This window comes from Strix uralensis, chromosome 1, assembly GCF_047716275.1.
Source record: "Strix uralensis isolate ZFMK-TIS-50842 chromosome 1, bStrUra1, whole genome shotgun sequence".
Lineage (NCBI taxonomy): Eukaryota > Metazoa > Chordata > Aves > Strigiformes > Strigidae > Strix > Strix uralensis.
In genome coordinates, this window is record NC_133972.1 from 1,874,062 (window position 1) to 1,889,517 (window position 15,456).

Below are 15,456 nucleotides of genomic sequence, written 5' to 3' on the forward strand. Positions count from 1 at the left end.
TATTTTAGGTTAATTCAGTCTGTGGGTTGTGTCATCATGACAACAGATTTAGCACCAGATGACATTAAAAGTAATGGACTGATACCGTGAAGACATATCCAGGCTAGCCTGAAAGCAGCCAGAGCCAGCTTGTGCATGATAAATGTCCAGCTGTTGCAGTTACTGCATCTCAGCTGGTCTGGCTGTTCCTTTATGACATTAAACTGGCTCTGCTAGATACAGCAAAAACAAGCTTGACATAAACATACATATTGATCTTACCAAGTCAGAAGTTAGAAAGAGGTAGAGTTTGATATTTTACCTTGAAATATATTCTTTGGCACTGTAGTAAGAAGATGTCTCTGTTGCATCTGCTGCTGTCTCATAGTCAGTGCTGGTCACTGTTAAATGGAAAAGGAAGTGTTTTCTATAACCTGAGCTTTGAAACTATTTTTCTTACTATAATTATAGTTTCCCTACTAATTTGAGTGACTGGCAGGTCAATTCCACAATGCTGCTACAGCAGGATCCCACATGTCCCTGGATTATGGAAAACACCTCTGTTTATCTGAAAAGCTTTGCTCTGAGACTTGCTTTGGAGTTGGCAAAACCCAGGTGAACCCAAGAAGTTTGCAAGTGAAACATGTTGTGGCCAATGCATACAGGTTTTTTAATACAAAAGGTGTTTTTCTTGAAAAAAAATTTATCAACCTCTCAGCAGGATTCCTTCCCTTGTTTTTTCTACAGTGATTTTGAGACTTACAGTCTACTCGAAGCTCAGCCTTGGTTGAAGCAACGCCCATGTTGTTTTCAGCAAGGCAACGGTAAACACCCATGTCAGTGGGGACGACAGCTGTGATGATCAGCTGATGGCATCCTTCCTGGTCCTCATTGATCATGTAATGATCATTTTCTTCAATAGCTTTCCCATCCTTGAACCAGCGAACTGTGGGGAGTGGTTTGCCAACGACAATGCAGTCAAAGCTGACTGGATATCCATCTTGTACCTCTTGGTTTTGGAGCTCAGTCATAAACATGGGAGCTAAAGTTAGGAGAGAAGAAAGGAAAAACTTGGTTGTGTTAAAAGATGTATTTTAAGAGCTTTGCTGCCCAGTGCCTGAAGGCTTCTGGTTTCTAGGTTTTCTTAATTGCGGAGTGATATCTTTTCTCTATGACAACAGTGAAGAAGAAACTCCCTGACAAACACTATGAAGATATTCCATAACACCATAAACATTGCAATACCACAGCTGCAGACTACACCTTGCCTCTGTTCCTCTCCTTGCCTTGTCTTTTCTCCATCAGGACTGCTCTGAAAACGGTTTCATTTATTTAAGTATAATAATCATAGTATTTATGGCCGTATTATTGTAGTAGGGGACATTTCTATTGTGAAAAGGAGTTTTGTAGATAAGTCAATACTTTGCAACTCCCTCCTTCATCACTAACGTCCCTCATCTCCCTTAAAATGAAAAATAATAAAAAATCAATCAATTTTTCCAAAAGTGCAACGTTTCCAGAAAAATATCTACACTGAATGAAAAACAAAGGCTTTCTGGAAGTTATTAGTGAGTGAAAAGATAACATTCTGACCTGCTGCAGCTGTCTTTTCCAAAGAATAAACAGGTTTGCTTCACCTACCTGTGTCAGAAGTCAGCAAAGGTGGTGGAGGTCTCACTACTGGTGGTGCAAACTTCCCATGGGTGGGTGCTGTTGCTTTCCCAATACGCAATTCAATTTTTTTAGGGCCTTGTTCCAAAATGTCAATCTCCACGGGAATTCCCAGAGCACCAAACATCTCTCTGAATCGAGTGGCGGCAGTTTTTGCCTCAGACAAGATTTCAAACTTGATGTAGATGTACTGATCATCCTCACGATATGTCTGATGGTCAACCACCTCTATGTCCCCTTCATCTGCACTGACGAAGAGTTCTTCCTCCACATCAGATATCTCTGTTGAGATCTTGGCCTTGAAGAGTCTGTGAAGTCTCCTTCCTGCTTTACGGAAAGCATCATCCAGATCACTGCCAGACGAGCTCTCTGTCTCACTGTCAGTGCTTTGTTTAACTTGCTTCTCCTTACGAAGAACTTGAGGTTCCTGAGTGCCAACAACCACCTCAGCACTGTGTGAAACCTTGCCAAATTTATTGGATGCCTCACAGGTGTATTTACCTGCATCTTTGCTGTCCAGACCAGTGATAATCAAAGAGCAGGTCCCATCACTGTAATTGTCTATGTGATAGTAGCGACCATCTGAAAGCTCTTCCCCATCCTTCAGCCAACGGACTTTCATGTCAGTTTTGCTGTGGGCCACACACTCGAGGTGGAGAGTGCTTCCAGGCTCACCAGAGAAATCTTTGAAGGTCTCAGTAAACACTGGGCATTCTTGTTGCTTTATCTCTTTCCTGACTTTGTAGCCTTTGAAAGCAGCCTGGATCTTCACAGCGGCCTTGTTCATGGAAGGGTCATCTAAATCTGTTATTTCTGGTTCAGCTGGTTTAGCAGCTGGGGCAGCCACAACAGTCTCCACACTGGATTTCTCCCACTGTTTCCATAATTTGCCTGTGGAGGTGGACTGAGCCTTGCTAGTAACACTGACACTTGTCTTCCCAGCTTTCTTGAGGTAGTTCACCAGTGAAGGAGTCCCAGCTCTAGACTCATCATCTGAGCTTGTGAAAGAGAAATCTGCTTCTCCTGTTCTAGCCAGCTCATCGCATGTGGAGTACTCCTCTGAGTAATAGTGAGACATCTCCGCTTCCTCCTTCCTCAACTTCTGAAGCTTCTCATCCTCTTCAGGCACCTCACTGATGGAATCCAAGGTGGGCTCCCGGCTCATCCGGCGTTTCTTGGCCAGGGCTTCCCACAGGAGGTGAAGGTCTCCCTCCTGAGCAGCCTCAGGGGGCAAGCTGGGCTGGACGTGGCCATCCACCATCTCTTCTGGTTGGCTTGCAGGGGCTTCTTCCCTGGACATCTCTTTCAGCATTGTCACTGTGGGAACTGAGGAGAATTAAATTGATAAGCTGTTAAAAGTCTGTGAGTAAGCTCTGAGAAAGCACAGGGAAACGTTATTCTAAAGCCTGGGCAGAAAAGTACCACTAAGCATTCTGTTGAGAACAAAATGTGAAATTAATATAAGTGGACACGGTCCTGGGCAACTTGTTCTAGGTGACCCTGCTTTGAGCACAGGGGTAGACTGTGCTGTCTCCAGAAGTACTTTCCAACCTCAACTATGCTAAGATTCTATGCATGCACATAAAACACGGCCAAACAAGTTTTTCTTTTTTTCTTCCTCGTACGTTTATACCCAGTAAATAAATTTCTGCCCTTTTTGAATGTTGCAGTCAATGAATATCTCATTAAGACTGTCAGTGGAGCCTGGAAAGCTATTCCAGACTCATCCTATTTTACAGCTAGACAGGGCTTCACTGACTGGCTTGAATAGATCTCCACTGGTTGTAACAGGAGCTGAGTGTCCCACCTCATATGGAGCTATCTGCCTGTGGATACTTTGGTTTAGATGTGTCTAAATCTGAATGTTGTGACTCACCCTCTGGGACACACTGACTTGCCTCTGCATAGTGCCCAGTGTCATTTGAGATGCTCCAGGCTGTCTGGGACATCCACATGTGGCTCTCAGATACAACACAGGACCTGTGAGTGCTCTGGGTTCCTCTGGAGAAGGAGATGGAGGCCAGGGGTGATATCCAGAAGTGCCTCAATGGCACTAGATGCCTGTGTGTGGGCCACCAAATCCCACCGTAGGGGCACAATTCAGCTTCCTAAGCACTATGACCCAAAGCCATTTGGGATATCTAGGACAGGGTTCTGGTGGATACCATGTAGAACATACAAAGGAGCCCTCACTTTCTGAAGTGGCACCTGAAAGCTGGGCAGGATACCCTAAAGCATCTCAAAAGGCACCAGAAATCCATGTAGAGACAACTGTATCACACCTTAAATATCTGACTCAGGAAAATCTTATCTGAGCAGCTCAAAGCTCTTAGGTACACAGAAACACACTGGGCAACACCAAACAGGAAAATAACAATTTGTGGGTTGTTATCACAGCTTGTAAAGGAAAATTAATTCCAGTCCAAGCTGTGGAGATACCCCTGCATGTCCATAAACAGAACTGATTTAACACCACGGGAATGCACTGTCTGTACCTTCAAGATGCAAGCTGGCAACAGATTTGACTTCTGGAGAAACCATGCAGGTATACGTGTCCTGATCTTCAGGTTTAAATGCATGAATAATGAGTATCTGCTTTTTTCCATCAGAGAGGATCTTGTATCTCCCTCCAGCTTGTATTTGTTCTTTTCCTTTGAACCATGTCACTCTTTCTTCAGTTTCACTTGATAATTTGCACTCCAAGCGAGCCACCTCCCCTTCCGAGACTGATCCTCCCACCAGAGGATGGGTGATTGTAACTGGAGACTCTGTAATTACAAAAAAGTGAATTAACACAAAGAACATACCATAATCTGGCTTTAAGGCACTGAAATCACTCTATAAAATATCGAAGCATTCCATCCTTCATTTATAGATTCTTTAGCTGTTGTAGACAATCAAAGGAAAAAAAAAAAAAAAAAAAAAGACTTGGCAGCATCCAAAGTTTGCATTTCCAGAGATAATAACAAAATAACTTTACAAGCTCTCCCCGCAGTTAAACCAGCTCCATTTAAATATATACATGCAAAAGTGGTTGCATTTTTCACATTCCTGTGTTTATTTACCCATCACCGGTATTCAAGCAATCCTACAGATTCTAGATCTTAACGTTTAGAAGCAAAGCAGTTCTGAAGTGAGACAAGAAACAATAAAAACAATTTAAAAGAAAAGAGATTATTAAAAGTGGCATCATTCATCCCAGTCTTTAAAGTAAAAAAAAAAAAAAAAATTATGCTTAGGAAGAGTAAAAATTCTCAAAAAGCATAAAGAACTTAAAAATACAAATTCTTTGTGTCTTCTTTACTTTGGAAGGAGGGCTGCCAGTGGCATCCTGTTTGTACGACAGCGACACTCGAAGTCAAGACAAATGCATTAAACGTGGAGATGTTGACGGGGATGGAAAGCACGCAGCTGCGTTCCCCAAAGCAGCACACTCCTGAGCGTGATCTGCTCCTCTGCAGATTTCACTGGGGTGAGGGGACCACTGCCCAAAATACCTTGGGGTTATTGTAGCCAAAGTCAGCATATGCAGAGTTATCAGGGTCCAGCACTGACAGTTGTTATGTTGCAAAAACACCATTGTGTGTCTGAGCCTTAAGCAAAAGAGGATTTTTAATTATTATTCTCACTTTGAGGAATTTGTTGGGCACTTGGTTATCACAGAAAGAGTTACAAGAAAAAAAAGATTGAGGGAGTGGCTCTCTATCCCTCTGTAGCTTCCAAAGTTTCACCAACAGACAGCAAAGGAACTGTGTCCTCCGGCATTTCTTTGTGGGGGCTATTGAAAAAGATACACAAATAATATAACAAAAAAGGAAGATGGGTGAAGAAGACAACATTGCCCACCCACTGCATTGGTACCAGAGTCTTGGTTACCCCAAATGCATTCCAACATGCCCGTTTTGACTCATTCCATCTTCACTCCACCAGAAAAGAAACTCATGGTGACCAGACAACACACGGATGCAGTGCAGGCCACTAGACAGCTTGATGCATTTTGTAGAAAACAAGTGTTGAGTACTAACAACGCGTCAGGTTTTGTTCTTGGCAGCCCAGAACAATTTTTCCAAGCTCTTTCTCCTGTATTGTGTTGGCAGCAAAGCACTGGAAGACACTGCAGAGTGAACTCTTCCAGGAGATGCCTGGGACAGGTGAAGCAGGCATGCCATGCGAAACACAAGGTCTACAGCAGCTCACAGTCCTCCGTGGGGGCATCTCTCTGTTCTCACCTAGCTGCACCATCTGAGGGAAGTGCACTGGCTCGCTGGCCCCAACTTTGTTTACAGCTGAGACGCGGAATCTGTAGAGTTCACCCGGGGTGAGATCATCCACCATAAACTCCGTGTTTTGAATAATACCCTTGCTGCATGACTGCCAGCCAATACCTGGGATTTTCCTCTCCACATTGTAGCCTAGGATGTCACAACCGCCGTCACTCAACGGCTTGTACCAAGACAGAATTACAGAGTGGCTGTTCTTACTTAAAACTTCTGGTTCTTCAGGTGGATCAGGGTGGGCTGAAGGCACAACAGAGGTCCCGTGATGTATGGCATGAGGAATAACGTTTTATACTAAAACAACCAAGAGCCTTCTACAAGCAATGAGAAGGAAGCACAACAGATTCAGTATTTGTCTTGTAAAGCTGAGCAGGTAAATGCCCATGACTGTGAGACATACCTGTGCACCATGGAGCTCTCCTTTGTCTGCCCTGATCTACACTGCTAATGACAAATACTCATTTTCCAACTGTCATCTCACATACTTAATATCACATATCACTGTGCATTTTTCCTGCTGCTTTGTCCCACCCAGCTCAAAATAAAGATGACCCTACACTGTCAGTATTATCAAGGAACTTAGCTGAAAAGTTCAAGTACATTTGTCTTTGATCAGATTTATTTCAGGTCTGGCCTTAATGGAAATCAAATTATCATTGGACTACAGAGTAACTCTAGCAGTTTAATAGCAAGTCACTCACTTTCTGTGTAATTATTATATATGTCACAGCATCAGGCAATAACAAATAAATACATAACGGCATGGTGTCCTACCACACTGGCTACTGACGGTCATATTTGGTACATTGGAAAATATTCCTCACTTAATTTACACTTTGGCTTAGAAGACAAAAATAATTCTTTTAGCCTTCAGGTTCAAGGCATTTACCAAGAAAATTACCCACCACAATGTACCAATCCAACAAACTAAAGGCAAACACGGTCAACAGCCAGTTCTTTAATTCTGGGCACCACAAACATTTCTTTCCACATAACATAAAAGCTTATTTTCTCTATTTTTAGCCAAATTTCATGCAGGAAACCTGTCAACAGGAGGAGTTCATGAGGGTAGTATTTTGCAGTTCCTAAAATGCAGGTGCCCAAAATCAGATAACGCTGTTTTAAATCCATCAACAACCATTATTTTTTTTTTTTTTGTGGAAATTACTAGAATATATCAGAGATCTCTCAATTCTCAGAAATCATTAGACAGACAGACTACCTGTAATAATTTAAAGAATGGATAGTCAGTCAGTGGCTCTTGAACATCTCAACTACAGTCTACAGGTAAACCACCTTGCAGTTATCTCATAACCATCACTGGCGTTACACTGGCATGACCATTGCTGGGTGAACCACCTATGCCACTGTGGGAAGGAGCCAGACCTTGAGTGCTGGGAGTCATTGGCCTAACCTGCCCCACAAGGGAATTGGGCAGCTACCATCTTCTCTACTTGCAAATTACTCCAAGAGCTATTAACTCTTATATCTCTGAAGGACACAGTGTGTGTTTCATGGATCTCACCCACATGAATATTTTAATATGCAAGTCATTAATCTGGAATACTGGTTGCCCTCCATTTGAGTAGATTAGCAGATTTCAAAGGGTTCTCTGCTGCCCTGGTTAATTTTTCCACGTGCACTCTAGTTCAGCTCTCTCCTGTGTCCCCATGTTTGCTGAGGGTGATGTTGAATTCTGAGTAAATTGATTTCCATTGATTTCCATGTTATATTTTACACAAGACTCCAGCTAAAGAAAGCTAGCGAATATCTCTACCGTCTGTATCCTGATATAATTTTCTTCAGGTGAGCTGAACTCTTTCTGGTCAAAGAACAAGTTGCCCAGCAGCACCTTCTCAGACTAAGAACACTAGCTTGGGACATGCAAGGCAGAGAGAAAAGAATCGTCACAAAGATTAGAAAATTAAAAGTTGTAGCTCAATACCAAAGTCTGAGATTTCAAGTGCCACTGGGCTAGAACAACAGACACTTACCTATCACAGATAACTTGGCTGATGCAATTGCTTCCCTGGAAGCAAAGGTCACCTCTCCAGAGTGATGCAGTTGGGCTTTTTTCAGAATAAGTTTGTATTTGCTTCCATCTGCCTGTATCTCCCAGTCCTCATCCGATTGGATTTCCATGTCATTGCTATACCAGGCAACTTCATTAATTGGCACAGCTTCACTTAGAACACAGCTGAATGTAGCTTTCTCTCCCAGAGACACTTCCACATCTGTGAGAGGCTGCAAGATCTGTAGGTGCCATCCTATAGATGAAAATAGGTAATCAACCCCCTAGGTTACAGAAACAAATACAGGCAAGAGATTTTGTCAACATTGATGTTGAAGCTCTGGACAGACAGGCCTCGGAGACCAAGGAGATCACTAAGAGGGAGGTTATGTATATCACTAGAACAGAAGGTGTCATTGGGGACTGAAACGTTCTAAAACTTTCAGGAGCAAAAACCAAGCCAGCAATGTCTTTCTTTCCCAAGTAGCAGAAAACTGCAATGAAGATACCATGCAATGACTGAGGATGGTTGGTCTTGTACTCTGTAAGGGGTTCTGATCCAGTAATAGCATAAAATACAAGGATACAGAGATAATATCGTTGCTGATATAACTCTCATCTCTAGAGCCTTGGAGTACCTATAAGCAGAACCCAACTCATCAGAATAATGACAACTGTAAGACAGTCATTTGCTGCTAACTCATTGCCAGCTGATGCTGCTTATATCCATGTCATGGCCTACAGAACTAGAAAAAAAGGAAATTGTAAAACATCATCCATTTATTGTGTGGGAAGAACATTTAGGTAAGAAGTAAGCAACAAATGCACCTTTTCCTCTCTGCTACTCATCATATTTTCCTGCTTCATTTGCCCTTTCCAACCAGAAATTTAAGACTCCCTATGCACAACTGCTTCGGTTACCTTTCACCGTCAGGAAGGCTGAGGTCACCGCATCGCTGCACGTAAAAGTCACCCTGCAGCTGTCCTGGGGAGTTAGGTTCTTCAGCAGCAGAAGATGCCTGCGCCCATTTTCAAAGTAAACCATCTCAGTGTTTTCTGTAGTTTTGGCAGGTTCATCGTCAATCAGCCAGTTGTAGTTGTAGCACTCAGGCTTGGAAAGGTAGCATTCAAAGAGGGCTTCCCCTCCTTCCACAGCTTCCACATTCTCCAAGCCCTGGACAATGCTGTTCTTGGCTAGCAAAGAAGGACAATGAACAGTATTAATTGTTTGGCCTTGCATATTTGAATATTACAAGCCTCGGAGCACTGGATGATTCCCACTGCTGGAAAGCTGATGGAAAGGTTGTGTATGTGATATACTGTGCTTGTAGGTTTAGTTATTCATTTCAACTATGCTCTAACACAATACTATATTTAAAAATGCTTTTAGTAGTGACATAGTTGAAAAATAATGATAAACCTCTAGGACCTTTAGCATTTCATCTAAACTTCCTCCAGAAACCTAACTGCTGTTTTGACAAATAAAGAAAAAAATGTTGGTGTTTATATGAATCAAGCCAATTTTCGATAGGAAAGCATAGCTCAGGAAGATGAAGTATAATCAGATTCCTTCTGTCCCACAGCAGGAAGGATTTCCCACAGATCTCCCAGGCAGCACAGTTATCAACAGAACTGGGGAGATGTGAATCCACTGATGGCTCATTATAAAGTTGTACTGCCTTTCATGCAAAGCAAGTAGGAGAGAATATTATAGCTGGCAAAGCTGTAGTGACTGTCATCGATGTTAACAAGTCTGTCTCTAGGAAACACGAAGTTAAAATCTGTATTAACAGTATTTTGAATAGTAAATTTCTGAATTATTACAAAGCCTATGTGGTAATGCATTAGGTTTATTTTCTCACGTGTGCGTGCTGAATTGTGTGGTCAGAAACATGCACATATCTACACGCTCCATTTGACTGCAGAGTCATGCATCAGTTGTCATTTCTACATAAGCAATCAGCCCAATGCAGAATTAAATGTGGGCTGGTGCACGTGAATATTATTTCTGCTAGACCAGTTACATGGACAAATTACATTCACAACAGTGGGAACACACGGTTGAGTAAATACGATTTACACAAATACCATACAATGGTCAGCATGATCTATAATATAAACCAACATCCTGAAACACTCCTCTTTAAATCTCTATAACGATTATCTGGAACTGTTCTAAGCAAAAAAAAAAAAAAAAAAAAAAAAAGCAGCTGAACAATTTATTCAACAGCAAAAAAAAAAGAGCATGAGTTACTAAAAAGTTTCTGTAATTTATAATATTCATACTTATGGAGAACAATGAGGGGTTTGTAAATCCTTGGAGAATGTGTAATTTTGTTAGAATGAATCCAAGCTGTTTATTTGTGCACATTTGGAGTGCTGGTTTCCCTAACTACGAAAAGCAGACAATTGCCAATCCTACCTCCTCTGGGATGCTTTTAGATTATGTTTATTAACATCTTTTTAAATCCCTAAAATTGGAAAGCGCTTTTCAATGTAGAAAATATTATAATAAATAACACCCTGTTCTTCTGTACTCAGCTCTGGTTAGGCAAGTAGGTACAGTTGCCTAACAACACACGAAAATTCAGAAATCAAATCAGAACTATTGCTCTTGCTGATCACACTAATTCACATGGTCACCAAAACCAAGAATTCCATACACAGCAGAAAAAAATAAGAAACATCAATATAACCCCCTAAACCTATTGTTAATTTCTTTACTTGCTGTTTCTCAGGGCCCTTGCAAATGCTGATGACAAATGAGAAGGTAATTCCTGAGTGATCAGTATTAGAAATAAGTAAAATACCAAGCAATCTTAGTTTAGCTGAAAATAAAATGAAATTTCACGCTATCCATTAACTACTGTTTGTAAGGCACACTGTGTGCAAAAAGCACTCTGTAACAGCAAAAAGTTCTCATTATTCCTTTGGACCAACATTACGCCTGTGATTTTACAGTAGTTCAGCAGGACACATCCCATTGCATTGATGTTGCAGTTCATTGTAGAAGAAGTATGATATGTAAGAGGTGTAATAAGTGAGTGTTAATTAGAACTAAGCTCCAGTGAAACGCTGCAGCTTCATATTCAATTCCCATTAATTCCCAACTACTTTATCATCGTTAGCAGTACCAAATGGTACCACTGTCAAACCAACAGTAGCTCACTGCTATCAGTACCAAAGTGCGGGTATCTGATGTGTCACTTATTGTGAGGTGCTGCCATGATTTTTCCACCTCTTTTATTTGGAACCCATGATAGTCTTCCTCTTTGGCTGGAAGACCTCACCTTGAACATCAAGTGCAGCCATCACTTTAGTGCCTTCAGCTTCACAAGAATAGATGCCAGTGTCTTCTGGTACCGTAGGTTTAATTTTTAGCATGCTTACATTCCAGTCCTGATCGATAATCACTCGCTGCCCATCTGCATGTATTTCCTGATCATTTTTCTTCCATATGGCGTGTACTGGCCTAGAATATTGGCATATGAACTCTGCTGTGCCATCTTCATCAACAGTTATATCCTGCATGGGACTGACCACTTCAATGGTTGGATCTGTTAACCAACACGTCAGGAAGGACATGCATTAGTGGATCCTCATGAAAATTGCAACTTAGAGATTTTTGACAAGCAGAAAGCCTGTGGGGAACAAGCAGAGTGACAGTGCAAGCAGGGAGCTGACTGGGCACGCCAGGGATTAGCAGTTTAGTCTGTGCTTGTGTCAGCATCACGCAGGATTGAAGCAAAACTGGTACATTAGAATATAACTATCACACTGGAAAATGGGCCACCAGCAATTAAGGATTGTGCTTTAACAGTCCTGGATATGAACTTCTGTGCAGAACATCTGCTGGGATTCCCTCCAGGCTTAGTTTTCCTCCCAGCATGGCTGAGACCATCTAGACTAGGAAGCACTGGATGTGAAACACTTCTGCTTCCAGAACGTGGCAGGAGCGCAGGTCTGAGATGGAGGAGCGCAATGGATGGACTGCCGTGAGTGGTTCCCTGTAACACTCAACATCACATAGCAGTACGAAAACGCCACAAACTCTACTGGAAGCTCCTTCTATGAACAAACTGTGACCATTCATTGGAAAGAAATGCAATACTCAAATGCAAATATTCATTCCTTCTCCATCACTGGCAGTGTTCAAGGCCAGGCTGGATGGGGCTTTGAGCAACCTGGTCTAGTGGAAGGTGTCGGGGGGATGGAACTGGATGATCTTTAAAATTCCTTCCAATCCAAACCATCCTGTGATTCTGATGGCTATATGTCAGGAGTCATTGGCAGCACAAGGAGCAAAGCTCCAGGACAACTGTAGCAAAAAAGGGCATTTCACCAGACACAAGTACTTGTTTTGATTAACCATGTGTTCCTCTGCAGTAGAGACATAGTTGGGGGGAAAATTATATGGTTTTCTTTACAGTAGCTGATCTATAGATGCAGCATGAACCACTGCAATTTCAGATTGAGAGCCCATAAGATGCTGGGAGCAGCTGGATACACAGCTCCTCTGAAGAAGGCGAGATCCATGAAACTGCTTCTAAGCATCCAGTCTTTTTTTTTTTTTAAATACTAGTCTTGTTTCTCAGGAGGCAGCTGCAGAGCACAGTAGATATATCTAACCTCAGAATATGGTGAGCTTCCAAAGCAGCCAAGGAATCCCTCCTGGGACAACTTCATACAACTGCAATATATATGCTGAAAAGAAAAATCTCTATGAAGTCTGAAAATGGAAGTCTCTCTACAACATGGCTACAATAGGACATAAAAAGATGACAGTCAGTGAAAGATGATATAGCTCCGTATCTTTCAAACAGTTGTTCTGATCACAAGTCAGCCAAAATAAACTACACTGGACCTTTGTCTGGAATGCTCCTCTTGAAACTGGTGCATCAGGTTGAGGATTTGGGATGCTAGTGGCAGACCTTGGGAAGCAAAGATAGTTTTGCAAATGTTTTTTGGAAAGTTGGTGCAAGGCTTGATCCTGGTCCCTTCGGCTCCCTCTACCACTCCGTGTGTCTGCATGTGTGTTTATGGAGAGGAGGTATCAATGGCAGATCATGGAGATGTTTTGGTTACACCAGGACTGAAGAAGCAAGAAGGTATCTTTGCAGACGGGGAGTACACTGCTGTCCCCCTCTATAAGACGCAGACATGTGCTCTTCACAGCAAATGTCACCTGTGGTCTTGGAGAAGGAAGGTGTCCTGGTTCCACTGGCCCATTGCTCTTTGCCACTGCTAGCCAAAGACCTTGGTGACCCTATTCACACCATGCAGAATGGCAGAAAGCTCCTTGAGATTTAGGAGCCAACATGTACCCTGGGGCCTGTAATTCTCACCCTGCCCAAGGAGGTCAGAAGAAGGCGGCATCTCCTTCAACCTTTTCTGATTCCCCCCTGACCATATGTGAAGATATCGTCATGCTGGGCCACTGAAGGAATGTAGTTCTTGGGAAATGATATTGTGAAGGCCCAACAAGAAAAGCTTTCATGAGATCTCACTTATTGTATATACCCAGTTACAAGCATGCCTTACACCAGGAGAATGGGGCACGTGGAACAGAGAGAAAGACGACTTGTTCCTTGATGAAGAACAAGCCATGGATAGCTAGATAGACTGAAATACACCTAGTTTGAAGACAGGTCTATTTTTAAATTTCTGTACAAAATAGAGTGTACAAAATTGGCTGTTAATACAAGTACAGTTAGAATTTTACTAGTGTTTTACTTTCCTATTCAATTGAGTGTTATTGAGCACGGTGTAACTGGGGTGGGGTTTAAATACTTTTCTCATCCTAATCCAATTATACTACTGTGATTCAGGTTCACATTAAAGAAATCTTGTCTTAATGGAAGCACAAAATATCCATATACGTATGTGATCTCCAGCGGTCCCTTCCAACATGAACAATGCTGTGATTCTGTGAAATCAAAACTTCTCAGGAGCTCTTTATTTGAGTGAGTGGAATACCTAATGATGCATTTATTTTAACTTTATGTTTTAGGCCTTAGAGAGCTCAAAACCAGGTTCTGTCTCTGAAAATATGAAACTCAAAACTGATACAAATGGACATGGGATTTGTGGGGTTTGCACACGAAGTTGTTGCTGCATCATTCTGATATTAGGAAGAAGTGATTTGGCGTTTTATCTTTGCAGGGAGTTAAATTTTCTGAATGTACAAGGGACACATTATCAGAGAAAGAGACATCAACCACTGACTACCATTCCATTTTGTCGATCATTCCTGTTATGGTAGACAGCTATATCATGGGGGTAGATTTTCATACAGAACTCTTAACCCTTTATTTCTCCTTATATACAAATACCTTTTCCCAGCAAGGAATAAGTTACTTCTGTCTGAAAAACAACAACTTTTCCCAATGGCTATAAAAGGACTGGATGTGAAGGAACTTGCTTTGTCAAGTCTGGAGCTCAGTGTTATTTGCGGCTTCTGGCTACCCTTACCAAATGAGAAAAATATTTATTCAACAGACCAGAAAGCTTTGCTTGTGCAGTGATGGCCATTGCTATTCTGGCAGTCAACAAACGACACTCCATTTTGTCACTGTGTTACTGCAATGTCATATACCCTTTGGTTTCCAGGAAGAGCTCTGGAGCCATCAATATAACAGCCCAAAGTCTTGGGAACATACTGAGCTCAGTCAGCGCCAGTAGCCTAGCTATGAAGCAGCACAGTGGTAATTCTGTGAATTTCCAGCTACATTATATTTTGTGATGCTACAAAAACACTTGAAGGAGGGATAAAAAAAACCAGATGCTACCACAGTGGTTTATGTTCAACTCTACTTAAACGTCAGGTGAAAGCAGCAGCCCTGACCCTGCAACCCTTTCTCACCTGAGCCACTGGAAAAATCGATGTGGTTGTACCTATAAGACTTCTGGCATGAGTATGGGTGACTTGCAGAAGTGGAGGGTTGCAGAACACAGAATTGTGAGGGATTTAGTAAGGGTAGCCTGGAAGGCAGAAGCACTAGTGCACTGCGCAAGTCCAGAGGTGGCTATATGTTTCTTTCTAGCAATGAAATACCTTTGACTAATAATTTAGCTGAAGATATAAGGGACCCAGCTCTGAAGGTGACAGTGCCTGAGTCATGGCATGCCACATCATTTAGGGTTAAAGTGTGGACCATCCCGTCCTGCTCAGAGATTTCAGTCACAAAGTTGTTGTGAAGGGGAGATCCATCGAGCCACCACTGCACATTCTTCACGCCCGGGTGCGAGAGCTTGCAGGTGAACGTGGCTGACTCACCCACAAAGACGTCTGTGTTCTTTAAACCAGAAACTATGACTGCTGCTTCTTCTGTATAACAGAGCAAGAGAAGGTACCAAAGGAAAACAAAAGCATAAACATGTACATGTTGCTCCCTGCAGAACGAGCCCAAGCAACAGCGTAAGTTTTCCAGGAGAGCTAAACTTGTAATGCCAAGGGAAACTTGTAATTCCAGGGGAAAACAGGACCTAAAATTTTCATTAAGGATTTAGAAACCACCT

At 42.1% G+C, this 15,456-nt stretch overlaps 1 protein-coding gene across 1 annotated transcript in view; it reads right to left on the minus strand.

Moving 5' to 3' along the window:
* OBSCN (obscurin, cytoskeletal calmodulin and titin-interacting RhoGEF) overlaps positions 1-15,456 on the minus strand; it is a 197,577-nt gene that overhangs the window by 69,241 nt on the left and 112,880 nt on the right. Inside the window, exons 66-73 of the mRNA XM_074864825.1 lie at positions 14,993-15,265; positions 11,229-11,495; positions 8,860-9,132; positions 7,922-8,194; positions 4,146-4,418; positions 1,621-2,976; positions 743-1,021; positions 302-380 (exon numbers count right to left, since the gene is read on the minus strand). Coding sequence (XP_074720926.1) covers positions 302-380; positions 743-1,021; positions 1,621-2,976; positions 4,146-4,418; positions 7,922-8,194; positions 8,860-9,132; positions 11,229-11,495; positions 14,993-15,265 — 3,073 coding nt within the window. The remainder of the gene's footprint in view (positions 1-301; positions 381-742; positions 1,022-1,620; positions 2,977-4,145; positions 4,419-7,921; positions 8,195-8,859; positions 9,133-11,228; positions 11,496-14,992; positions 15,266-15,456) is intronic.